The 26,818-nt window shown below is 59.6% G+C and overlaps 1 protein-coding gene across 1 annotated transcript; it reads left to right on the forward strand.

Moving 5' to 3' along the window:
• The first annotated feature begins 270 nt into the window (after positions 1-270).
• On the forward strand, positions 271-26,807 carry LOC117090698 (integrin beta-2-like). Its single transcript, XM_033223222.1, is given in 17 exon segments — positions 271-355; positions 3,282-3,342; positions 3,728-3,816; positions 7,388-7,568; positions 10,895-11,065; positions 12,576-12,728; positions 12,731-12,816; positions 13,834-13,989; positions 15,151-15,246; positions 17,646-17,735; positions 19,115-19,255; positions 20,606-20,793; positions 22,425-22,669; positions 23,154-23,373; positions 23,794-23,996; positions 25,860-26,026; positions 26,330-26,807. Coding segments are annotated over 16 exon segments (2,307 nt in total). The 5' UTR covers positions 271-355; positions 3,282-3,284; the 3' UTR covers positions 26,393-26,807.
• The last annotated feature ends 11 nt before the right edge of the window (positions 26,808-26,818 follow it).

The following is a 26,818-nucleotide window of genomic DNA, read 5'->3' on the forward strand; positions in this document are numbered from 1 at the left end:
GCGGATCTGCTGCAGGTCTCTTCTGACGCCACTTTCGTGTCTCAGAGCCTGAATGTTCAGAGCTTTGCTCACCGTGAAGTGGGGTTCATCTGGTGCCTGGGAGGGAAGGGAACCCGAGGGTTCTCCGGGGAAAGATGACCCCATCCCCCTGGTCCTGCCCTTCAGCCCCCCGCTTCCCCTGTGCAGGGGACTTGGTGACAGATACCACTTCCTGCAGCTGGGCTGGGGTTGCACCAGCACTTCCCTCCTGGGCAGGGTTGAGGTCAAGGGCGACTCTGATGCAAGGTTCTGAGAGGCCTGCGGGGCTGTGGATTCCGAAGCAGCCTCAGCTTTGGGTTTTGCACCTTAGGTCTTGGTAAGGAGACCCGCCTGCCCTTAGACGGAGGAAGTCCAGGAGCTGGAGGACGAGGAGGGCGCCCGCCCCCAGTGTGGGGCAGCAGGGAGGGCGGGTGATCAGGCTCCAGGCCGGAGCTCTGGGGCCAGCTCAGGGGCCGGGGTGCAGGAGGGGAGGTCTGTGCTCTTCTTCCCTGCTTGCCCTGCAGCTCTGCCGACTTAGCTTCAGGGCACCAGAGGTGACAGTGGCCAGGTACCTGCCTGTTTGCCCGAATGCTGCCCTACATCTGTGCCTTACCCATTCCCATCCCTCAGGGAGCTGGCACAGGCCCTTCGACCACCTCCAGGCACACGGAGGAAACGGATGCAGAGAGGTCAGATGGGGTCTTGGTCTCTCAGGCCTCAGGTGAGGCCCTGGACCTCCGTGGGCCATCCTGGCTGCTGGGCGGAGGGGCTGCCCTGCCCTGTTCTCCCACAGAAGGGAGGCCGGCTGCCAGGCTCAGTGTACTGCCTTACCTCCTGGAGTCGACCTTCATCCCCAGCTGTTTGTCTGGGCTCAGCCACTGGCATTGGGGGGTGGGGCAGGGCCTGGATTCTCTTGTGCCCCCAGCTCCCAGCCCCCCAGGGCTGTTCATGGAGGAGCAACAGTGGGGAGAGTGTGGCTTCCCACCCGCCCCCTTGCTATGGTCATGGTCGGGGCGCTGTGGTCTCTGAGCCAATCCTGCTGGAATCAAGGTGCACCCCCCTCTCCCTAGGGGCAGGGGAGGTGCTCAGGGTAACTGGGCTCCAGGTCCATATCTTGCTGCTGCTGGGGGCCTCAGTTTCCCCATTTGAGGGTACGAAGTGTTTGCATGCCGCTGGTTATGATTGTGTTAGGGGCAGAGACGTCAAGTCTGCGGCCCCAGGGAGAGCGTGGAGCTGGCGTGTGGGTCCTTACCAGCCTGGCTGGGGCTGGCACTGCGACCTGGGGGTGTCCTGAGGCCGGCTGGACCCTGCACCCTGGGGTGGCTCCAGCATGCACAGGGCTTCCGGTCAGCTGAAGGGCTGGTGGGCACTCGTGGCACCGAGGTCCGTCCAGGCATGGGACTTTGAGGGGGTGCAGACAGAGAGCTGGAACTGGCCTTGGCCTGAACCACAACCCCCAACGATCAGAGACACAGGGCCTTTCAGACACAGGGTGGGCCCCGTGTGAACCCAAACCACCTCCTCCAGGAAGTTACAGCACGGTGCATGTTCTGTTTTTGACCCCAGAACAGGAAGGATCAAGGGTTCCCTTTTGACATTTTGGAATTCTGATTGTAATTTTGCTGGGAACCAGGAAACAAGGTCACCTCCAAAACGACAGGACCTTGGGGCTGGTTGGGGCCTCTAAGCTGTGGGATGCTCAGATGGGCCCGGGTGGGTGTTCCGTCGGCCTCAGAGCCCCCGGCACAGGTGCAGGGGTTTTGGGGGATGGAGGGGAGCCAGGGCCTGTGGCTGAGGGCACCCGAGCCTCCCCGGCCACAGCATAGCACCCAGCACTGTCTTCAAAGTGAGCAGGCCCTAGTTTGGGGTTCTGCTGGCTTGGGTCTGCCCACTGAACCTTGGGTGACCCTGCCAGCACCACCTGAGGGCAGTGAGTGGGACAGAAACGCCCCAGGAGCCTGGAGGCCATGAGAGGAACCAGCATTTGCTGGGGGAGGTGTGTTAATCTTTGCTTCTGATAACAGCCCCAGGGTAACAGAAGTGTCTTTCTGCCCACTATTGCAGGCAGGTTCCTGGGTACCCCTTCTCAGTACCTCTCCACCTCTTGGTGCCAGATAAAAGGGTCCCAGCCAGGACCCAACGTTCTCAGGTCCTGGAGGTCAGACCCAGAGGCCCACCCCACCTAGGAAGCCCTAAGACCCCCAAGGAGCCGACCTAGGGCTGCTTTGGGCACCTCCAGGATGGAGGGAAGGGAGCCCAGGGGTGGAACGGCCCTGCCGCCCGTTAGGAGGTGCTGCCAGCCTCCAGCACCAGGCTGAGGCCTGGTCCATCATTTTGCCTCTGGGGCCGAGGGCCTGTGAGTGACCACAGAGCTGCCCCTGGCTATGGATGACTGGGTTAAGGACGGGGTGGGTGTGTATCTGGAAACAAAAGGGCAGGACCCCGGCAGCTGGTGGCTTGGGCAAGTCAGGTGACTTTTTTCCCCACCTGGCAGGGACCACAGGGCTCCTGGGCAGGCCTTGCACACAGCCTGGCACTCGCAGGCATCAAGCCAGCTTTCTCTTCCTGGCCCTGTTTCTGCCAGAGAGACAGGACCAAGCCCGGCTCTGCTCCAAGCACAGGCTCGGCACATGGAGGACTTGGGGTGCACAGGGGCAGAGTGCACACACCGGGTGTGTGGGGTTGTGATGTGTATGTGCATGTACATTTGCACGTGTGTATGGTATGTGTGTGTGGTGTGTGTGCCTGTGTGGTGTGTGCATGTGTGTACATGTGCATGTATATTTGTGTGTGGTGTGTAGTGTCTTGTGGGGAGTATGGTGTGGGTAAGGGGTGTATACATCTCTGTGTGTACACATGTGTGGTGTGATACATGCCTGTGTATGTGTGGTGTGTGCGTGCACGTGGTGTGTACATGTGGTCAGGCATGCATCTGTATGCGTGTGCATGTGTGGTGTGGTGTGTGTATTGTCTGCATGTGTGTGTGCCTGTGTTGTGTGTCTCTGCAGGGACCCACTGCAGCTGTCCTGGGTGCCTGGCTGCTATGCAGGTGTGCTGCCCGCACTGCTGGGCCCGGCCTCCCTCCCTCCCTGGCTATTGAAAGCTGGGCCCAGTGCAGCTGTGCTGGCCTGACTCTATCCCACCCCCTGCAGGAGGGACAGGGACCCAGCTTCTTGTCCCAGGCCAGCTGGAGGGGGGCTTTGTGGGTGGTCAGCCCCAGGGGCTGGGCCTGAGACCGTCACCAAGACCCCTTCCCTCCACAGGACATGCTGGGCCTGCGCCCCCCTCTGCTTGCCCTGGTGGGGCTGCTCTCCCTTGGGTGCGGTGAGTTCTGTGTTCCACGGAGGGGACTTCCACGCATCACATTCCGGTCAGGGAGAACAGGGTCTGCCCTCATGTTCCCACAGACAGAAGTTCCCGGGAGGCTGGGGAAGGATCATGCCCCTGGGGGCAGGTCGGGGACTCAGGCCTCATCTCCCCACGTGCCAGGAAGCTGCGGCTGTGCTGTTTCCCCAGGGCCCCTCTCTGCACCTGGGGGAGGTGGTTGATGCGGGGTCTCCTGGAGGCTGCCTCCCTGTCTTTCTGGGCCTCCTCTGACCCTCCTGCTCTACTCCCCCTTGGGTGTGGGCCTGTGGTCACTCACAGGCCCCCTTGGGTGTGGGCCAGGGCGGCCCAGAGCACCCACTCACCTGCTGGCCTCGTCCCTCAGTCCTCTCTCAGGAGTGCACGAAGTTCAAGGTCAGCAGCTGCCAGGAGTGCATTGAGTCTGGGCCTGGCTGCACCTGGTGCCAGAAGCTGGTAAGTACCTCCTGGGCCCCTCCCCACCTGCCCAGCTCCTGGGTGGGGGCCCTTTCCTGCCCCTGAAGCCAGTGGCACCCAGAGGACCAACAACTCCATTCCTCTTGGGGAGTCCCCAGACCCTGGCCTTACCCTCCCCTCAAGGGGCCCCTGAAGTTCTGATGTGTGGTCTATTTGGAAACACACAGAACACACACTTTTAGTTTTCTCAGCCATTTCAGAGTAGGTTGTAGCCATGGAGCCCTTTGTTTTGTAGTACTGCAAGGGAGGTCTTTCTTAAGAACCGGGTTTTCACTTACAAAACCATGTAAGCAAGTGCAGAAACACACGCGCTTCTGGCTGGCATCACCAGCACGCTTTCCCGTAGAGGTAGTAGGCTCAGGGCCAGCGACGGACGGGACCCACCAAACAGCCCTCCTCAGAATCCAGGGGCTTTGCAGGGACAAGGTGGCCGAGAGGAAATGTATTTGGATGTAAATGTGTGAATGTATTTTGATACATGTATATCTATATTTGATAAATACATGTATCAAAACCAGGAAATTCAGCACTGGTATCTCATTATGATCAAACATACACACTGTACACATATTTTATTGATTGTCCCAGTGATGTCTTCGTGAGCATATTTTCCTGGTGGATCTTGTAACCCAGGCTCACCCTGTGCTCAGCTGTCTCAGGCCCCGACCCCCCTAACCCAGGCCTACCCTGCGCTCAGCCGTCTCAGGCCCCGACCCTCCTAACCCAGGCTCACCCTGCGCTCACCCGTCTCAGGCCCTGACCCTCCTAACCCAGGCTCACCCTGCGCTCAGCCGTCTCAGGCCCCGAACCTCCTAACCCAGGCTCACCCTGCGCTCAGCCGTCTCAGGCCCCGAACCTCCTAACCCAGGCTCACCCTGCACTCAGCCGTTTCCTTGGGCTTCTTGAATCTGCACCAGTCCTCAGCTTTCTTTGTCTTTCCTGTCCTTGGGCATTTCCGAGGAGTTCGGGGACAGCTTTGTAGCATGACTCGGGGTCTTGTCTGGAGTTTCCTCCTCCTGGACTCAGGTGTGCTTTGGCAGGAGCCCCTCAGTGACGGTGTCCTAAATGCCCGTGAGAGGCTCTGCTGTTGCCCTGTCCCAGTCCTGATGAGGTCAGTGTGGATGGCTCTGCTGAGATGGCATCCGCCCAGCCTCCCCACCCTGCTGCACAGTCCACTGTGGACTGGTGACATTCTGCTCCCATCAAATCACACGGGAAGGCTCGGCATCCGCAGAGGTCCCCACCTGAAGCTGCCATCACTACGATGGCTGCAGCTGGGTGCAGCACTGGTCCGTGCCTGCCTCTCATGGCTGCCAACCTGAGGAAGGGTTTCTCCTTCTCCACAGCCTCTCTCTCATCAGCGTGACCCGCAGTTTTATTTTGTTCAGCAGTGCATCATCTGTGACTGTCCTTTCTTCCCCAAGATGCCCAAATCCACTGGGTTTGGCTCCGTGTCCTGTCCATGAGTCAACACCCTATTTTTCTGAACACTTTCTTGCTTTCTGGAGCAACATGACACCGCAGGCCCATCTTCATGTCCCTTGCCCCAGCCTGGAATCGGATGTTTTTCTGAGGGCTCTGGTTCTTTTCCCTGCGAGTCCGGGTTCCAGCCCTGTTGTAGCAGGACAAGCCACAGGCAGAATTCCTCAGACACCCGGTTAAAGAAGGAAGGGCTTTATTTGGCCAGGCACGTCGGCAGACTTGCGTCTTAAGAGCCAAGTTCCCCAGAAAAGAAATTCCTGGCCCTTTAAGGGTTTACAGCTCTAAGGGGTTCACGTGAAAGGGTCGTGATAAATCAAGCAAGCGTGGGGAACGTGACTGGGGGCTACACGCATCAGCTGACAGAACAGAAAGTTTTACAATGCTTTTTCATGCAATGTCTGGAATTTACAGATAACACAAGTAGTTTCGGTCAGGGGTTAATATTATTATTATTATTTTAACCACCAGGGCCAGGAGGTGGCGCCAAGGTCGTCTGGCTGTTTATCTTACTCCTGTTTCTTTCCAACTTTTTGCTTTCTCCCATCTCTCCTGTCTTATAAACTAGGGAAGGGGAGCGGGAGGAGAAGAAGGGAAGGGCAGCAGGAGAAGTGGTGTCTCATTTCTTTTTTTTTTTTTTTTGAGACGGAGTCTTGCTCTGTCGCCCAGGCTGGAGTGCAGTGGCGCGATCTCGGCTCACTGCAAGCTCCGCCTCCCGGGTTTACGCCATTCTCCTGCCTCAGCCTCCCGAGTAGCTGGGACTACAGGCGCCCACCACATCGCCCGGCTAGTTCTCTGCATTTTTAGTAGAGACGGAGTTTCACCGTGTTAGCCAGGATGGTCTCGATCTCCTGACCTCATGATCCGCCCGTCTCGGCCTCCCAAAGTGCTGGGACCACAGGCCCGAGCCACCGCGCCCAGCCGTGGTGTCTCATTTCTTACCGTCAGTGGCTTCCTCGTTTCTCAAGTTTGCGGCCCATGGGGAGTGGCTTTGGGGCCTCCAGCCCACGCCACCGCGGCAAGCAGCCCGCGGATGAGAAGCTGGGTGGCTCCTGTCTGTCCTCGGACTGAGCAGGGCAGCCGGGCCCCAGGTGGAACCACCTTGCTCAGGTTGGGTTTTTCTCCCTCCCCTTTCCGGAGCTTTTCAGCTCATCTGAAATAAATACCTTCCAGTGAGATTTGTTTGTTTCTGTGTGGATTACATTTAGGCTTTCTTTTCCTTCTTGCGGGGATGCTTGCTGATGTAGTTTAATTTCTGGAGGACTTTAAAACTTCTGTGGTTTCAAAAGTCAGAGCCGTACAAAGAGGCACCCTGGGGACTGTCGCCCTCCCCTCCCACCTGCCCCCCTGCCCGCAGGACTCACCAGCCTGTGGGGGGGAGGCGGGCTTATCCTCCTGAGCTTCCCTCTGCGAAAGCAAGTAGAGAAACACGTGCGCTTCCGGCCCCGCATCGCCAGCACGCTTTCCCGTAGAGGCAGCAGGCTCGGGGCCAGTGACGGGACCCACCAAACACAGCCCTCCTCAGAATCCAGGGCCTTTGCAGGGACAAGGTGGCCAAGAGGAAAGCACCCTGTGCCCAGGCCTCCCAGGCTCCCCTCCAGCTTCCGTTCTTCTAAACTTCGAGGGGCTTGGCCCAGAACCCTGCCCATGTTCTGGGTTCCTTGGGGGCCTAGGGACTGCCACATTCCTTTGGGACAGAACAACTCCCTTGGACAAAGGTTCTGCTGATGAAGGGCTTGGAGCCCCTGGGCCAGCTGCTAGAGGACGCTGAGGCCTCTCCTCTCGGGTCAGCCTTGGGCTGGAGAGCGGGTCCTGAGTCCTTTCTGCTGTTAGAGGCAGAGAAGGAGGGGATACCCCGCCCCCCAGGGCTCTGCCGTGGCCGGGAGCCTTCAGGGAGGCGCTGTCTGGGAGGCTGGAGGAGCTCCCTGTCTCTGTCCACAGGGACTTCTGTCCCAAATTCCAGGTACAGAGGAGGAGGGGACAGGGTGGGTCCTCAGTCCCTGACGGCCAGTCAGCCTCCTGCAGGTCCTGCAGTGTGACCCCCTCCTGACCTCTGACTCCCCCTCCCCAGAACTTCACAGGGCCAGGGGATCCTGACTCCATTTGCTGTGACACCCGGCCACAGCTGCCCAGGAGGGGCTGTCCCGCAGACGACATCATGGACCCCAGGAGCCTCGCCGAAACCCAGGAAGACCACGATGGGGGCCAGAAGCAGCTGTCCCCACAAAAAGTGACTCTTTACCTGCGACCAGGTAGGCTTGGCCTCGGTGGCGGTGCCAGGCACCCTCTGTGCTGGTTATTGGCTCTGGCTAGGAGCCTGGCCCTGCTCTGGGGTGTCAGGGCTGCCCAGAAGGGGCATGTGTCCAGGTTGGATGGCTGGGTGGGCCAGTGAAGCCCCAAGGCTGCTGGAAAGCTGAGCTCCTCAGCGCCCTTCCGCTCTGTCCCCAGGTGGAGCTGCCCCAGCCCTCACCATCGGCTCTTTCACAGCCCGACATTCTGCATCTTTTTTTTTTTTTTTTAAGGGAGACCAAGCCATTTGGAAAACACTATTCCATTATATACTCAGAAGGCCACGGTACTCTTAGAAGAGTAAAGGGTCTGATAAGTCTTGCAGCTAAGAGACCTGAGTCACTGTTTAAACCAGTGTTGTCCAAACTGACTTGACCAGAGCACAGTTTCAGAACACAGTCCCCTGTCAGCACTTTGAGAAACGTCCTCCTTATCAGTGGCTCACATCTGCAATTCCAGCACTTTGGGAGGCCAAGGCAGCGGATCATTTGAGGTTGGGTGTTCAAGACCAGTCTGGCCAACATGGTGAAACCCCATCTACTAAAAATACAAAAAAAAAAAAAAGATGAGCCGGGCATGGTGATGCGCACTTGTAATCTCAGCTGGCAGGAGAATCACTTGAACCCGGGAGGCAGAGGTTGCAGTGAGCCAAGATTGTGCTACTGCACTTTAGCCTGGGCGACAGGGCGAGACTGTGTCTCAAAATTAAAAGGAAGGAAGGAGGAAAGGGGAAGGGGAGAGGAGTGCCCTCCTTGCTCCAGGAAGGCGGGTGTGTGGTGGTGCAGCAGACGGGAGAAGAAGGCCTGGTGTGGCCACCGACCTGTGACCTCCCAGGCAACAGTGAGGCCAGGGAAGGAAGGGGAAGCCATCTCCCAGGGAGGGGGTGCAGACGGAGCCGGGGTGACTTTAGAGGAACCAACTGGTGTTGGACAGGCTGAAACTCAGAGCTCTGCCCTCAGGGGAAGCCCAGGTCAGCAGCCACTGAGTTAGCCTTGGGGCAGAGTGGCCCAGGGTGCAGGTGGCCAGGTGAGAGCCAGCAGCAGCCGGGCGAGAGGTGCCTGGGAGACAGTGAGGGACGGGGCCAAACCAGTGGGGAGGTCCTACGCGAGCAGGGGCCAGGTGTCCCTGGGGGCAGCAGTGGACAAAACCCCACCTTGGTGGGGGGATCAGGCCAGCCCCTCATTGCCCCGTGAGCAGGCACAAGCCTCTTCGCCCTGGAACCTCCACCTCTGACCTCAAACTCGAGGGCCTGGCCCTGTGGCCCCTGGAGGCAGCTCTGATGTATTTTCCCCATGTCCCACTTCACAGTGAGGAAACAGGCTGGCAGAGGTGTTGCCTGTGGCCAGAGTTTGTGCAGCTCTGTGGTGCTGGAGGTGTCAGGAAGGATCGTCCTGGAGGGTGGGGGTGCGCCTGAACGGGGGCATCCTTGTGCCATGGGGAAGGGTCAGGGAGTGGCTGACCGTGGCCTGGCATGCATCTCCACTGTGCAGGGGGCAAATGCTGTCGCCTCTGGGGGGGCACAGGTGAGCTCAGGTGGGCACAGGTGAGCGTAGGCAAGCTCAGGTGAGCACCAGGGAGAGATCCTACAGCACCCCAGGGCCACAGGCTCCCAGAGCAAGGTGGTAGGATCTGGTAGGGGAACGTCCTCTCACGGGGTCCCGGCCCTAACCCACAGCCCGCTGGCCCTTCGCTGAGCCTGGCACTCTGAAAGGGAAGGGACGGGGCCCCTTGGTCAGCCACCAAAGGCCTATGTCTGTGCCCTTTGACTGCAGCAGCCACAACGCTCGTGGGCGCATGGTCTTGGCTGCCTCCTCCATGTTGCTGCAGACGCCGCAAGGCCCCTGAAGCTGAACACATTTACTGTGTGGCCCTTCACAGAAAGTGTTTGCTGGTCCTTGGCCCAGAGGCCAAGTGAAGCCTCTGAGGGCTAAAAGGCACAGCAGGGCCAGGGCCAGGGCCAGGGCCAGGATCGCCGGGTGTGAATGTGGGTGTGTGTGTGTGTATGTGTGTGAGTGCATGTGTGTGTGTGATGTGTGTATATGAATGGTGTGTGTTGTGTGTATGTGTTTAGCATTCTGAGTGGAGTGTGTGTGTATATGTGTGGCATGTGTGTATGGGTGTGAGTGCATGTGTGTGTGAGTGCCTGTGTGTGGTGTGTGTATGTGTGGCATGCATGTGTGTGTGAGTGCATGTGTGTGTGTTTGGTGTATGTGTGTGTGAATGCGTGTGTGTGCATGTGGTGTATTTGTGTATATGAGCACGTACATGTAGTATGTGTGCTATGTGTCTGGTGTTGTGTATGAGTGTGTGGGGTGTGTGTATGTGTGCATGTGTGGTGTTTGGTATTTGTGGTGTATGTATGCATATTTGTGGTGTGTTTGTTGTGTGCGGGTGCTATGTGTGTGTGTGTGTGCTATGTGTGACTGTGTGTGCATGAGGTATATTTGTGTGTATTGTCTGTGTGCATGTATGTGGGTGTGTATGCCATGTGTGACTGTGTGTGCATGTGGTGTATTTATGTGTAGGTGTGTGTGTGTGTTTGTGTGTGGGGGGGCACACATACCCTTTCTCTCAGGGTGTGGTAGCAGGTATGTTGGGGATGGGGTAGGCTCTGCACTTGTCCCAGGGCTGAAGGCTGGAGGGTTGGACAGAGGGGACTGGTCTGGTCACCCTCCCTCCTTGCTCAATTATTAACGTGATGTGTGTTTATGGAAAGCTGACTTGTGCCAGGCACGGTTCTGGGAGGCAGGGACACAGGCTGGTTGCGGTGACACGTAAACACAACCGCAGGTGTGACTGAGATGCAGGCGAGTGGAAGTCCAGGGCTGGGATGGAGAAAGGGCCATCCTGGGGACAGCCTGCGTGGGCCTTGCTGGAAAGTGCCAGGTTTGTGTGATGGCTGTCTACGTGGCTGCTGATGAGGGTGCCCGTGGGACTGCCGGCATGGGGCCGGGTTACGTGTAAGCCCAGGTGAGCCACTGGCACTCTCAATGAACGGTGTCCCCGATGTCACTGGCGTCAACTCTATGCAGCCCAGGCAAGGGTTTCAGTGTCACTGCGTGGCACATGCCTGCGTCCTAGAGTCATGTCCTTCCTCTGAAACTCCAGCCTGCCTGGGTGTCCTGTGTCTGGTCCTCAGCTCTCCTGCCAGGTGGGGAGAGGAGCGGTCAGGAGGATTTAGGGGCTGGAGAAGAGGGCGCCAGTTCACAGCCCACTTGGGGCCACATGTCCCCAGACACCCTGTGTGAGACGTGAGGTGTGGCTCATGGTGTTCTGTCCCTACCGGCAGGCCAGGCAGCAGAGTTCACCGTGACCTTCCGGCGGGCCAAGGGCTACCCCATCGACCTGTACTACCTGATGGACCTCTCCTACTCCATGCTCGACGACCTCAGGAATGTCAAGAAGCTGGGTGGCGACCTGCTCCAGGCCCTCAACGAGATCACCGAGTCCGGCCGCATTGGTGAGGCCCAGGCGCTGCAGGATGAGACCCAGTCCTTTCCTAGACCCTGGCCACTCCTGCCTGTGGCCCACACACCTCTTCATGCACAGGTCCCCAGGGCAGATCGGGGGGCCCCAGATGCAGGTCCCCCCAGGGCATCCACAGAGCTGCAGTCGGCCTTCCTCCCTGCCAGGGGCCACACCCAGTCCCTGGCTCCCCAAGACTTGTAGACATCGTCCAGTCCTCCACTTCCCCTTCCACCTTCTACTTCCTTTATTTATTTCTTGGTATGTTTAAAAGACAAAAGTCTGACAGTGCCAATTATTAGACATTAAAGACCATAACGCACATAGATGGTACAGCAACAGCACCACTGAAGAAACCACACAGCAAGCTCTGCTGGGCCAAGGGCTCCGCTCTCCACCAGCACTGCCTCGCCACAGAGCAAGTGTCCAGCACACGTGTGTGTCAGTCACAGCACATGTCTTCCCCGCCAGGCATGGCTCCTCCCATCAGCACTCTGCCAACTTCCCTACATGCAGGGATGCACACACGCATACTTACACACACACACATGCACACACGCAAATGCATGCTCACACACAAATGCACGCTCGCACGTGACTGCATGCTCACACATGCAATGCACACACACAAATGCACGCTCACACAAATGCATGTTCACACTTGCAAATGCATGCTCACGCATGTGAATGCACACACAAACGCATGCTCAAACACGCAAATGCACGCCCACACATGCAAATGCACACTCGCACATGAATGTATCCTCACACGCACAAATGGATGCTCACACATGTGAATGCATGCTCACACAAATGCATGCTCACACAAATGCATGCTCTCACATGTGAATGTATGCGTACACAGGAATGTATGATTACACGCCATTGCATGCTTACACACGCGAACGTATGCTCACGTACAAATGCACACTCACACATGCAAATATGCATGCTCACACACTTGCATGTGCACACACATGCACACACAGACATGCTCACATGCGTACTCCTGATCACCCATGTATGTCTTCACTCACATGTACAAATCATATGCAAACACACATGTCCACATATGTACCTGGTCACCTATGTGAACCAGGTGTGTCCACACCTGAACATGCTCACATGCATACAGTAATATGTGCACACACAGTTGTGCTACACATGTACACACTCATGTTCACATATGCAGATGGCTGCACACGCACAGATATGCATACGCACATGTCCACATGCCCACACTTATACCTGGTCACACACATACATGCAGGAACACACATGCATACACTTGTGCTCACACATGTACATGATTGCACATACCCACAGACATTCACATGCACGCTTGCATAACACACATGCTCACACACACTCCACATGTGCCATCTTGCTTTCTCCCCTTCCCTGCTAGGACAGAGGAAACAGGCTCGCCCTCGTGCCCCTTTGAAGCTGGCCCTCCTACCTGGGGCCAGCCTGCCGCCTCCCCAGCCCCTCCATGTGCCCTGCAGGCTTCGGGTCCTTCGTAGACAAGACCGTGCTGCCATTCGTGAACACACACCCTGATAAGCTGCGAAACCCGTGTCCTGACAAGGAGAAAGAGTGCCAGGCCCCGTTTGCCTTCAGGCACGTGCTGAAGTTGACCAGCAACTCCAACCAGTTTCAGAGGAGGTCGGGAAGCAGCTGATTTCAGGAAACCTGGATGCACCTGAGGGTGGGCTGGACGCCATGATGCAGGTCGCCGCCTGTCCGGTGAGGCCACTGCCCCTGCTTGGGTCCCTGGCTTCCCCCAGTGTTGGGGGCTCTGTCAGGCACTGTGGGGGAGCAGTGGGGTACCCTGGCTGGCAGGTCATCTAAGGGACTCCAGCCTGGGCCTGGGGAGGGCAGCCCCTCACCCTGCTGCTGCCCATGCAGGAAAGGGCAGGAGGACGGGAGTGGCCACGGGGGCTTGAAAACCATGCGCAGATTTCATTGTTTGCTGTGAATTAAATTTGTAACCCTGGGCAAATCTTTTGAAGCCTAAACATTTTGCGAGTGGCCAAGGGTAGAACAGGGCCGCTAGGCAGCTGGTCCCGTGGTTCCTGGGGTGGAACTGCCCTCCTCCCTCCAGGCTGGGTGGGCCCCGGCTGCCCAGTGCATGTCTCTCTCCACGTCCTGCCCACCCCGTCTGTGACTGTGAGCCTAACGGAGCAGCCACAGTCCCTCGGCTGTGTTGAGGCTGCGCCCCGTCCTCGCCTCACAACCCACCTTAGCTCTCCAGCTTCCCTGCAGGCCCAGCGTAGACACACTGCTCACGGGTGTCAGGTCACGGCCTAGGACATGCACAGCCCACAGACGCGCCTGCCAGAGGCTGTCCATGGTGGGCTCAAGGCCTGCCGGGCCCCCTCGGGCTCATCTTCCTCTGTGTTGCTTGCGCTGGTTCTGCATGTGGTTCACGTGTCTACGAGGGTTTTCCCCCTTGGGGATGGTTTCCTGAGGGTTTGTTCCCAGCTCTGAAGTGCAGGGACCACAACCATGTGTCTCTCCTTGCCTTTCCACGCGTGCCTGCGCTCCCTGCGCCTCACACACGCAGGGGGTGTTTGAGGGCCGTTGTCTCCTCCTGGGCGTGGCATCTGGGGGAACATGGCTGGGTCCCTGAGACCCAAGGGAAAGGGGCACCAGCGCCAGCCTCCGGGCTACCCCACCAGCTCTGCGTTGTCTCCTCTGCTCCAGAGGGCCAGGTTTGGGAAACCCAGGCAGGTAACCCCGCCCTCCACGCTTTCCTCTCAGGAGGAAATCGGCTGGCGCAACGTCACACGGCTGCTGGTGTTCGCCACTGATGACGGCTTCCACTTCGCGGGCGACGGGAAGCTGGGTGCCATCCTGACCCCCAATGATGGCCGCTGTCACCTGGAGGACAACATGTACAAGAGGAGCAACGAGTTCGTAAGTGCCCACCCCAGGCACCACCTGGGCACCGCCTGGCAGGACACCACTGATGGAGGGAACGAGGCGGGGTCTCCACCTTACAGAGCCTCCTTCCAACCCAAGGAGCAGATTCCTGAGGAAACTTCTGGAAGCCCCAAGTGGCAGTGTGGGGTCTCCCAGGACTAGCCTCAGGCCAGGGGAGGGTGGGGTTGGTGGGGGCAGCCAGTCTGAGCCCCGGCCTCGCCCTTGTGGCACTCCCAGGCCCTGTTGGTCTCCAGCCCCACTGCCCCTGCACCTGGGCTGTCAGCGGCTGTGGAGGTACAGTAACCACCCCCAGGCTACAGCCGCGCCCTGTTGTCCCCGCTGCTGGCCAGGGTCCCATCCCAGAGCATCCGCCTCCTCCTCCTCCTGGCCTCCTCTGTGGTTTCCCTGCTGCCCCTGAGTCCGCCTCCTCCAGTGTGGACCCTCCCTGCCCCCAGCGCCTGAGCTGGGTGAAGGACTGCAGGGACCATGAGGAAAATGTGGGGAGGGACAGAGACAAGAAGGGACCCAGGATGCACAGGGTTAGGACGAGCCTCTCTCTGCAGAGGCATCTCAATGGCTCGGAGGGGCCAGGACCCCTGGCTGGGATCAGCCGTGGGCCCAGAGGCCACCACCGGTCACAGGGGCTTGTCCTCGCTGACCATGGTGCAATGCTCTTGCAGCCTGACATCATAGGCTCTGGGGGCGGCAAAGGACTTTAGAGATGCAAAACTCAGGTCCTCTGCTGGAGCCACAGACAGGGGAGGGACGGCCGTCGGGTCCTGGAATTTGGGTAGGGAGAGCGGCACCTGACCCTCATGGCCTCTGCTGAAACTAAGCGCCCCTCAGTGCGAAAGCAGGTCCACCGTGTGGGGCAGGCTGGGATTCTGCCCCGTGGACATTCCCAGTCCTACGGTGAGACGCCTCAAATACTGCTCATGCCTGGACTCTGAAAGCCCAGGTCTATGCACACGCTGCCCAGAGGCCATGGCGGCTGTCTGCACTGCACTCCTGCGCGGCAGCCTCTGCCTCTCCAGCCTTCCCCCGAGAGGGTCCGAAGCACAGGCAGGGCTAAGGCTGAGTGGGGCAGACAGGGGTGGGCACCTGGAAGGCTTGTCTCAGACTCGGGGCCAGCTGAGCAGGACCTCCTTTCTCCAGGACTACCCATCGGTGGGCCAGCTGGCGCACAAGCTGGCCGAGAACAACATCCAGCCCATCTTCGCGGTGACCAGGAAGATGGTGAAGACCTACGAGGTGAGTGCTGTTGGGTCCTGAGCATCTCTCGGGCAGGGGCACGTTTCAGCCGCAGGCCAGACCCAGCGCCACTGCAGGTCTGAGTGCCACCCCCACATGCTGGGCACGCGAGGGCCAGCCGGCCCGGGTCACAGATGCCCGTGGGTGAGGAGCCTGAGGCTTCCTGTCCAGGACAGGACACCTGCGTGTCGATAGGAGGAGGAATTCCTCCCTGTCCCTGAAACTCAGCTGTGTTAACAGCGTGTCTTGGCATTGGTGATATTTTCTGTTCTTTTCTGGAATATAGCACAATTCTTTATTTTATGGAAACATGCTTATTTTATGCTCACATACATTTGAATATCAACACTCTCCACGAAGATAAAATTACACAAAAATGTTCACAAGCTTGGAGCATGGAGTGGGATGAGTTTTACAAAGGAAGCACAGCCGATAACCAGCTCTGCTCCTAGAAGCAGAGGCTCCCAATGAAATACGTTCATCCTGAATTTCCACCGCTCGTGCCATGTGTTCAGCCTGGCCTGAGCAGGTTCGTGCGTTCAAGTCGCTCAGGTGCTGTCGGGGTTCCCAAGACCACCCTCAGGATCAGTGATTTGCTGGAAGGACTTGCAGAGCTCAGAAACCAGTAAACTCACAGTTACGGTTTATTGCAAAGCAAACCCTCCTGGGTGCCAGCCGCTGCCCGAGGTGGGAGGATACAGACAAGTCACTAAAGGTCAAAGGTGCACAGGAGAGAAACCAGGCCACCTCCTGAGGGAAACCACCGCTTGTGCACACGGAGAACACACCCTTCTGCCACGTGTTGGCGGAGAAAAGCCTTCCATAAATGCCTCAAATGGCAGGAACCAAACCAAACGAATGGAGCCCTGGGATTCAGCACTGGCTTTGAAACAGCCACGCCCATCCTACCTGGAGCAGGACACAGCCCCCTGGTCTGCAGAGCCCGATCTGTCCCACCCGAGAAGGACATAGCCTCCTGTCTGTCCACCCCACCTGGAGAAGGACAACCCTCCTCGCACAACTGTGACCTATGCTTTGGGCATGGAAAGTGCAGTTAGAACCAGGCCTGACTTCCCCAACCCCCCAGGCCAGGGAGCTCATCTCCACTGCACCGATGTGGAGGCCATGGCCTCTGGGAGGAAAGCACGGTCTGACTCCCATCATCAGGGACCCTCAGCCCTCAGCCCATGGAGCAGAGGGCCTCCCCCTCCCTCCATGTGTCTCTGAGGAGAGCAGCAGTTGGATCCAACAGCACTACACAGTGTGGAACAGAGGAAGGACCAAACAGGGAGATGATGATCCGGTGGTCAGGGTGGCACCCTGCAGCCCCCTCTGCCTATGAGTGTTGTTCTGGCCTGTCGGCACCAGCCAGGCTAGAAGGACGGAAACGCCGCACACCCTCCTGAAAGGAGCCTCCGCCCATGGCAGCCTGCACGGTGTGTGGCCCCGAGGCCACAGGGACAGAAGGACTGAGCTGGAGGAAGGAGGTGGTTGTCATCGTACTTTATGCAGCCATGTGCCCAGTTCTTCAGGGTGGAGTTGGAGGAACGAGATGGTTGTCATTGAACTTTACACAGCCACGTGCCCAGTTCTTCAGGGTGGACAGGGCCCTGGGCGGCTCACCTCACACCCAGCTCTGTTACTTACCACAGGACACCCCAGGCCCTTCCTTACTGCAAGCCCTCAGTTTCCTCATCTGTGAAAGGGGCAGTGGTGCCCGGTCGGCAGAGCATCGTGGGTACTGAGCTCACCCGCTCAGGGAATTCACAGAGCAGCCGCCCTAAAGGGCCTGATTATCCTCATCTGGACAGTGACCGACCTGCTGGCCATTCCAAGGCCATCACCACCATCTTCTTCAAAATGGCACACAGGAAACCAGGGCACCCTCTTCCCCCCGCCCGGGGCTCTGCCCAGCTGGGCAGCCTCACAGCCCCTGCCCTGCTGCTTAGGCTGAGGAGACGCACTCGGGGTTTGGGGAAGAAACATGCCCGGGGCCGCCTCTTTTGTAAAGTGCACGTTGCTGAGCTACAGGGGTCCATCATCAGGTCTGTATCCCAGCTACAAGCTCAACCTCGTGGTGTGTTGGGGACCACAGTGAGACCAGTGGTTCCTGCCATAGGTTCCCCGGGCTCTGGAGTTGGAGCAGGAAGAGATCTTCCCACATAGGCCTCCCGAGTGCTGGGATTCCAAGCATGGCCGCAGGCAGCTCAGGGCTTTTTACCCCCAAGAACCTCTTACCACACATCGCTGACCACATACTCTGGGGACCAAGTGAGAAACTGCATTGAGGACCGTCCCAGCCATTTTGCAGGTGCAGAAGCCCCTGGGGTGAGCCCAGTGCATGAAGATGCCATGGCACAGGTCCTAGCCATGCCGTGTCTGGTCTTCTTGCCCAACAGAAACTCACTGAGATCATCCCGAAGTCAGCGGTGGGGGAGCTGTCTGACGACTCCAGCAATGTGGTCCAGCTCATTAAGAACGCTTACAATGTGAGTCTCCCACACCGCTCAGCTGGGACCCATGCGGTGGCCAGCAATCTCCCCACTGCAGGTCAGCTCCTGCTGCAGGTCAGCAGGAGGGTGGTCTGGGAGGAGAGCCACTGCCCTGTGGGCTGGCTGCAGCCTCCAGGACACCCTGGCCTGGCAGTTCCATGGGGAGCTCCGTGTCCTCTCTCGTTGATATTGTGGGCGATGCTCCTTGAAACCCAAGCTCAGGCCCTCTTCATGCCAGACTCTTCTCTGTGGGTCTCTATGGGGAAGGGGGGTGGACAGCTCTGGTGGTAGACAGTGCACCTGGGGCGGGAGGAGGCCACAGGAAACCCCCACGGTGGACTTGGGCCCTGGGAAGACACCCTGGGGGGTGGAATTCCTCTTGCTCTGTACACCTGTCCTGGGCAAGCCCCAGAGAAGCCCTCACCCACTGAATTTCTTCCTGGTGCATGGCCCAGCTGCACCCTGGGCTGCTCCCTGGGGAATCCCGGGGCCCTGGTGGGCATAGGTAGGCACAAGTGCACACTAGGCACCGCTCAGGGCCCCAAGCACCAGAGGTCCCAGACTGCTCTGGAAATCCACCCCCCGCTGAGAGATGTTCTCAGAATTCTGGACTGGATCCTTCTAGGCCAAAGGTCCTGCTGGCTTGAGGGAGCCCAACACGTTAGCGCCTCTGACAAACGCTGGATCATTGAATTAAACTGAAGGCCTGTGGAGGAGGTGCCATTTGCTTCTTGTAGCCTCCTGTGAGCCCCAGAGCAGACCCTCCTGGGTGCCAGCCACTGCCCGAGGTATTTCTGTCCTTATACAGAGGACGCAGGTGACACCACCGCCCTGGCCATTATGAACCTGATGCCCCTATGAACCTGAACCTCTGCCTCCTCTCTATTTCCTTCTGTCTCTCAGTCTTCGTCTCTGTCTGTCTTTCTCTGTCTCTGCCCCATCTCTGTCTATCTCTGTCTCTGCCTCTCTCTGTTTTTCTGCATCTCTCTATCTCTGTCTCTGGCTCTGCTCATCTCTGTCCGTCTCTGCCTCTCTGTTTCTCTCCGTCTCTCTCATTGCTTGAACAATTTATCCAGCTCCTGCCCTGTGCTAGGTCCTGGGGACTCAAGGCTGAGGAGCAGCAGAAGCTCCCACCCCTGAGGCTCCCACCCTGGCTCCATGCTGGTCCCTGTGGTCGGGCTGTCTTGGGGTCAGGACTGTGGCCCTGGCAGCCCCGCCATCCTCGGCACATCCTGCTGTTCTCTCCTCTGTGTCATTAGCTGACACTGGTCACCTGCAGGGAGAGGAGAAGTGGAGACGGGTCTAAACCGCTGGGCCAGGCAGGCCCAGGACAGCAGAAAGACTCGCCCCTAAGAGTGGCCGCTCTCTGCCCGCAGAAACTCTCCTCCAGGGTCTTCCTGGATCACAACGCCCTCCCCGACACCCTGAAAGTCACCTATGACTCCTTCTGCAGCAATGGAGTGACCCTCAGGGACCAGTCCAGAGGTGACTGCGACGGCGTGCAGATCAATGTCCCGGTGAGCCTGGCCACCAGAGTCCCTATCCCAGCACGCGGAGGGGCTCTGGGGACAGTCACAAGGAGCCAGGGTCCCCATCTCAGCAGGCTGAGGGGCTCTGGGGAGAGCCAGAAGGAGCCAAGGTCCCCATCCCAGCACTCTGACGGGGGCAGGGAGGGGCACACAGGCATCAGATGCTGTCTGGGGGCAGGCGGCATCCACTGGCAGGTCCCTGTTTCTTTCCTTCACCCCCTCTCTGCCGAGGCCAGACACTTTCCTTGTGGAGCTGGTGTCATGAATGTCAGCGAGAGGGTGCCCAGACGGTGCTTCGCACACGCCTTGGCCCAAGAGTCCTACTCATCAACCTGGAACCCCAAATCCCTGGGTCAGGCCAGTGTAGACTGAGGGATGGAGTGATGGCTGCAGGCCCTGGGGGCAGACACCGGACGCACAGAACAGGCACAAATGCAAACCCGGGTTGGGCTCGTTCTCATGATATTCTGCGTGTTTCATTTTGTTTTTTGACAGACACATTAAGGCATGGGCCACGCAGGTGATTAGGACACTGAGTTCCCTCCCCAATCTTTCAGGTTGAAGTTTATTATCCAATCATTTGTTTTTGTTTTTGTTTTTGTTTTGCTAGCTGCGAACTAATATTCAGTAAGACACTTGCTTTCGTTGCACTTTTTTAATATGACTTTGGAATTCCTTCAAACACGTTTCTCCCTAAATGTTGCCCATGGATTTTTTTTTTTTTTTTGTGAGATGGAGTCTCGCTCTGTCGCCCAGGCTAGAGTGCAGTGGCGCCATCTCGGCTCACTACAATCCAAGTGATTCTCCTGACTCAGCCGCACGAGTAGCTGGGACTATAGGCGTACGCCACCACGCCCAGCTAATTTTTGTATTTTTAGTAGAGACAGACTTTCGCCATGTTGGTCAGGCTGGTCTCGAACTCCTGACCTCAGGTGATCTGCCCGCCTTAGGCTACAACAGTGCTGGGATTACAGGCGTGAGCTCCGGCGCCTGGCCTGCCTGTGGCTTCTCACCAGAACATTCCCTCATGCTGGGTGGTCTGAGTGGGAGTGTGCTCAGCTTATCTTGATTTGCTGTCTGCGTGTCACATGTCTCTGCTGATGTGTGGCCTGGGAGATCCTGGTGCTGGTCAGAGCGGGAGTGCGGGCAGAGCACCTCCTTGCCAGCTGACTTCGGCTTCTCGGATCTGAGCATCAGCTCTTCCCTGCTCCCAGTCATCCCCTCGTCCCCACACTGAACCCCCCACAACCCCTGCAGAGGCCAGCAGGCGAGGGTTGGAAGCCGGGCTGTGACCCTGGCCGCCGAAGGTCCCCACCTGAGCCCAGCACTGCCCTGCAGGTCACCTTCCGGGTGAAGGTCACGGCCACGGAGTGTATCCAGGAGCAGTCGTTTGTCATCCGGGCACTGGGCTTCACGGACACCGTGGCCGTACGGGTCCTTCCCCAGTGTGAGTGCCGGTGCCGGGACCAGAGCAGGGACCGCAGCTTCTGCCATGGCAAGGGCTTCTTGGAGTGTGGCATCTGCAGGTGAGGCGGGCACAGGTCCCCGTGAAGCCTCCCCCAGCCCCACCCCACAGGGCAGGTGTCTGCAGGTGAGGTGGGCCCTGGTCCTCACCCCACAGGGCAGGTGTCTGCAGGTGAGGTGGGCGCAGGTGGCTCCATCCCCTCCCCCACTCCACAGATCGGGCGTCCTGGGGGCCCCCTTCTGCAGGAGGTGGGGAGATTTGGGATTGGAACCCAGAACCCCTCGGCAAGCCTTCCCCCATGCTCCTGAGCCAGGGCACCAGTGATGCCAGCCTGTACTCTACACTCTCTGGCCATGGAGGACCCAAGGCAGGGGACTGGTGGGCGGGAGGATCCCCTCACCAGAGGATAGAGGCCCATGTCAGGGGCACAAGGAGTACCCACTGGGCGTGCCCATGGCCCTGAGTGGGTCACTTTCTCTGCCCGACCCTCCTTGACCCTCAGAGCTGGCTTCTCTCTGTCCTTGGGGACCCAAGGCCATCAGGCTGGCAGCCCTGGGGCATGAGAGGCCAGAGAGCCTCCTGGGACAGGTGACTGCTTCTGGCAGCCTGGGCCCCATAGGCCTCCCTTCGGGAGTGCACACCCCCTGCCAGGCGTGGGCACCCCACCTCAGGGAGAAGCTGGGGACAGGTGGACCCAGTGAGGAGGTTCACACAGCACTCAGCCAGGAAGCTTACCCTGGGGCTGGATGGCTCTCCCCCTTTCCTTGCCTGCCTGGCCGGAGCTGCTGGGCTGACCTCGCAGGGCTCTGCCCCCTTTGCTCTGGCCACCTCCTCCCCTCTCCAGACTGCTGTGCCAGTCCACGCCCTGGTGGCAGTGCCCTTCCCCACCTGCAGGTCCCTGCTGCCCCCAGCCTCCTCCCATTTCTCAGGACAGTGATGGTCTCTGTGGTCTTGGTGGTCTCTGGCTGTCCCTGTGCCTCACTGCCCACCCTGCCCACTATCCTGGGTGTGCAGTCCTGGGGCGGCCTCTTCACGGGACTGTAGGGGTGACTCAGTCAGAACACTTGGCAGGTGTCGCGGGGTGCCCTGCCAGAGGTACTCAGACACTTGGTCCTGTGGCTTCCTCCGCTGGGGAGCAAGAGAGCCCATGGCAGGGTCATCCTTGAGGATGCCTCAGGGGCTCCTGTCTGCCTGCGTCTTGGTGCCACCTTCCACATCTGACAAAACCACTTGTCCCTGAGTTCTCCCACAACCTGGCCGGTCAGTGCACAAATGCAGGCGGCAGCTGGCTGGAGAGAGGGCGGGGCTGTGGCAGGTGGCAGTGCCAAGTCCCCGCTGGCCACCATGTGGGGCATGCAGGAGCAGACACCAGCCACTCACAGGGCACCGGTGTCGCAGCACAGGCCATGTGCATGGCAGCAACACAGCTGCACAGTGAGCCTGCCGAGCTGCTGCATGCTCAGGCCGAGGCCAGGTGTCTGCTTTCCCCTCAGGACATCCTGGGGAGGAAGCCCAGGGCCCCCGCACGCTTTGAGCACATTTAGTACATGGCAGGTCCTCAGTAGGCCTCGAGGAAAGCACAGACAGTGTGCCATAGGGGTGTTCTCCACCAAGGGCAAGGGGCCTGGAGGACGGGGCGGCCGTCCCACATCAATGGGGGGAGCCTGACCTTGGAGCTCCTCCTGTCCCCAGGTGTGACACTGGCTACATTGGGAAAACCTGGGAGTGCCAGACGCAGGGCCGGAGCAGCCAGGAGCTGGAAGGAAGCTGCCGGAAGGACAACAACTCCGTCATCTGCTCAGGGCTGGGGGACTGCATCTGCGGGCAGCGTCTGTGCCACACCAGCGACGTCCCCGGCAAGCAGATCTACGGGCAGTACTGCGAATGTGACAACGTCAACTGTGAGCGCTACAACGGCCAGGTCTGCGGCGGCCCGGGTGAGCCCGTGGGTCCCTGCTGGACAACAGCCGCCCTGCGGCACAGACTTGGCGTTGGGGGGTGCATTCTGGAACACACAACAAGTGGAACAGAAAGGGGGGATCCTGAGGACAGACAGCGCAAGTCTCGCCCGGCCACTGGGCGTCAGCAGGAACTTGGATGACCCTGCACCCTGCCCTGCCTCAGTTTCTGTCTCCATGAGGGCAAGGGGTCCTTGTAGGGGGTGCCCATAGGAGGAACGATCACAGCCCTACTGAGGTCCCATTCACAGCAGGGCAGGGGCAGGCCCAGACTGGCCAGGAGGTGGCCACGTGGCTGGCGGGGCAGGAAGGCCTGGCTAGTGGCCTGGTGCCTTTTGCTCAGGCACATCCCCCAGGCTGGAGGAGGCAGGTGGGCCGGAGGGAGCGATGGCAGTGGGGTTTCAGAAGGGTCTCGGTCCCCAGGCCAAGCAGGAGCTTAGCCGTGCTGGCCCCCATCTTCCAGGGAGGGGCCTTTGCTCCTGCGGGGAGTGCCGCTGCCTCCAGGGCTTCGATGGCTCGGCGTGCCAGTGCGAGAGGACCACCGAGGGCTGCCTGAACCCACAGCACGTCGAGTGCAGCGGCCGTGGCCGGTGCCGCTGCAACGTGTGTGAGTGCAAAGACAATTACCAGCCGCCTCTGTGCCAGGAGTGCCCCGGCTGCCCCTCGCCCTACGGCAAGCACATGTGAGTGCAGGTGGAGCAGGCAGGGTGGGCGGGGATCCCTGCTCTCCGGCCACCTCCCCAGCAGCCGGGCTCACTCAGGGACCCCAGTGAGCACCTCTGCACCACGGGGTTCTCTGCGGGTGCATCTGGACTGAGGAGCCCTCAGCGGCCGCTGCGCCCCTGTGCCCCCCTCCCTCCTGTGCACACCTGCCATGGGCCCTGGGATCAGGCTCTCAGTTCACCCACTGCACCCTGCATCTGCCCCACTCGGGCCCCCTCCTTGGCCTGAGGACACCCCAACCCCACCTGCCCCACCTGGTGGACACACACCTAAGCCCAAGCCCCCGATGCCTGAGCCCCAGCACGCCCTGGCACCCACGCTCACACCCTGGCACCCACGCTCATGCCCTGGCACCCACGCTCACGCCTGGCTCCCCACAGCTCCTGTGCTGAGTGCCTGAAGTTTGACAAAGGCCCTTTAGGGAAGAACTGCAGCGCAGCGTGTCAGCACCTGCAGCTGTCAAACAACCCTGTGAAGGGCAGGACCTGCAAGGAGAGGGATTCAGAGGGCTGCTGGGTGACGTACATGCTGGAGCAGCAGGACGGGTGGGATCGCTACATCATCTATGTGGATGAGAGCCGAGGTGAGGCCACTGGGGTGCAGCGGGGACCAGCTCCAGAGCTCCGACTGCGGGGTCTCTGCAGAGGTGAGGGTGGTGCGGAAGGAGGGTCTCACCTCCAGTGGTGTGGGCTTAGCAGAGTGGGTGAGCCATGTGGGATGCCCTTGGTGGCATTGCAAGGAGGCCAGAGGCCAGTCCCCCCTACCCCGAGCAGCCTCCCTTTTCCATCCCCTCCTCACCCAACCCCACATCAAGCTGGGCAGCAGATGGCCTGTTCCCCGGGGCACCGCTGCTCCACACGGGGCAGGCCCACCAGCATGCCACACTGCCGGGGCCGGGTCATCTCCCACTGGATGCCTCATGGGGCAAGGCTTGGAGTTGCAGATCCCTAGGGGTGGCCTGAGGTCAGGCTGCTGAGTGAGGCTCCCCTGAGGGGACTGGGAGATCCTGGTGCTCGGCTCTCAGCCCTGGAGGGGCCCAGGGCCACCAGGCACTGCCATCCCCCAACACTCTCTGCTCGTCACTCATTCGGCTCCAGTCGGAACCAGGCCCAGCCCCACGGTGACCTTGGTGGCACTGACCCTGTCTTTTCAGGTCTCATGTTCCACAGGCTCCCGAGAGGCAGAGGGGCTGGGACTGGGGGGCCGCTGGCGGACTCCATCAGGCACGGCCAGCAGCCAGCCAGAACTCTTGCAGGACTGAGACCTGGGAGCTCCTCCCTCCCCAGGAGGGGACCCAAGGAAGGCAGTGGGGTGCTCTGAGCCTGTAGGTGACATGCCTGGAGCTCACAACCCACACGTGAGCCTGGGGCTGCAGATCCCCCCCTGCCAGGGCAGGAACCCCTGCAGGCCACTTTGAGGGACAGACCTGGGTCACGTCTGGTTTGTGCAATCCCAGTCAAGTCACTTCACCTTTGAGGACAGGTGAAGGAAGGCAGGCCCCCCCCAGGAAAGACAGGATGGCAGGAGGGGGCCCGGGGAGTGAGGGTGCGGGTCAGGACGGCAGGAGGGGCACGGGGAGTGAGGGTGCGGGTCAGGACGGCAGGAGGGGCACGGGGAGTGAGGGTGCGGGTCAGGACGGCAGGAGGGGCACGGGGAGTGAGGGTGCGGGTCAGGAGGGCAGGAGGGGCACGGGGAGTGAGGGTGCGGGTCAGGAGGGCAGGAGGGGCACGGGGAGTGAGGGTGCCGGTCAGGATGGCAGGAGGGGGCACAGGAAGTGAGGGTGCCGGTCAGGATGGCAGGAGGGGGCACGGGGAGTGAGGGTGTGGGTCCAGATGGCAGGAAGGGGCACGGGGAGTGAGGGTGCCAGGTCAGGCCAGGGACTGCCTGTCTGTCCCAGGGTCAGCAGCTGTGGGTCTGGCCCACTATGGCCACGGCCCCCATGCTCAGGAGGCGAGCACAGCTGCTGCGGGAGCCAGGACCTCACGCTGCTCATCCTGGTAGCGGCCTCACCTGCTGAGCTCAGATCTGGTCCTGTCCTTGACGACCATAAATCACCTTCGCAGTAGGGGGAGCGAATGCCAGCAGGGACCCTGAGCCTTATTCTGAACTCTGATGTAGAACAGCAGGGTCCCTCACACTGTCTCCTACCTCCCAGTATTAGCACTCTGCCCTGGCTGCCCAGTACCCTGGTCCTGCCTTCTTCTCTGTGAGCAGAGGTGGTGGCAATGGCCCTTAGATTTCATTTGGAACTATGGGGCCTGGCCTTGAATCCGGCAGGGGCTCGGCCAGGTTCTCACTGACCCCTGGCCGTGGTGATGGACGGTGAGCCAGGGCCCTGGGAACCTCCGTCTCTCTAAGTGCTGTGTTGTGCGGTGACCTCGGACCTGTGGGCACACATGGCCCAGTGAGATGGGGGACTGATGCTCCGTGTGCTGCTTCTGCCTAGAGTGCGTGGCGGGCCCCAACATCGCCACCATCATCGGGGGCACTGTGGCAGGCATCGTGCTGATCGGCGTCCTCCTGCTGGTCATCTGGAAGGCCCTGACCCACCTGAGCGACCTCCGGGAGTACAGGCGTTTTGAGAAGGAGAAGCTCAAGTCCCAGTGGAACAACGTAAGCGGCCATCCTTGGGGGTCCCACGCAGAGGGGCGTGTACGTCCCACACTCTGCAACCTCCTGCTGCGGGAGGCCACGGACACCCACGCGTGGCTGCACCCCAGCCTCCCTGGGCAGCTTGTCCTCTGGGTGTCCGCCGCTATGGGTGAACTTGGCCGCTGGTGCTGGGACCCTGGGAGGGCTGCCCCACCTCTAGCTCTTCCTCAAAGCGACGGCTTCCATGCGGGGAGTGTCTTCAGGGATAAAGATTCTGCTCTGAAAACCTCCCACCCTCACAAGCCTGTTTGCATTTCCCACCAGGATAATCCCCTCTTCAAGAGCGCCACCACGACGGTCATGAACCCTAAGTTTGCTGAGAGTTAGGAGCACTTGCTGAGCACAAGGCCGTCGGGCCCACCACGTCTGCCCCCTCACGCGGCCGAGACATGGCTTGCAACAGCTCTTGAGGATGTCACCAATTAACCAGAAATCCAGTTATTTTCTGCCCTCAAAATGACAGCCATGGCCAGCCAGGTGCTTCTAGGGGCTCATCAGGGGGTACAGCCCTGCTCTGACCTGCACAGTCCTTGCATGGAGACATGAGAAGGGAGGGCTTGAGGCTGCTGAGGTGAGGAGCATGTCTCCTGTGCAAGTCAGGACAGCAGTCTGGTTAAAGGTGGTGCCAATTTATTTACATTTAAACTTGTCAGGGTATAAAATGACATCCCATTCATTAAATTGTTAATCAATCACGTGTATAGAAAAAAAATAAAACTTCAACACAGGCTGTCCATGGAAACTGGCCACTAT

The sequence above is a fragment of the Trachypithecus francoisi genome, unplaced genomic scaffold, assembly GCF_009764315.1.
Source record: "Trachypithecus francoisi isolate TF-2019V2 unplaced genomic scaffold, Tfra_2.0 Contig01079, whole genome shotgun sequence".
NCBI lineage: Eukaryota > Metazoa > Chordata > Mammalia > Primates > Cercopithecidae > Trachypithecus > Trachypithecus francoisi.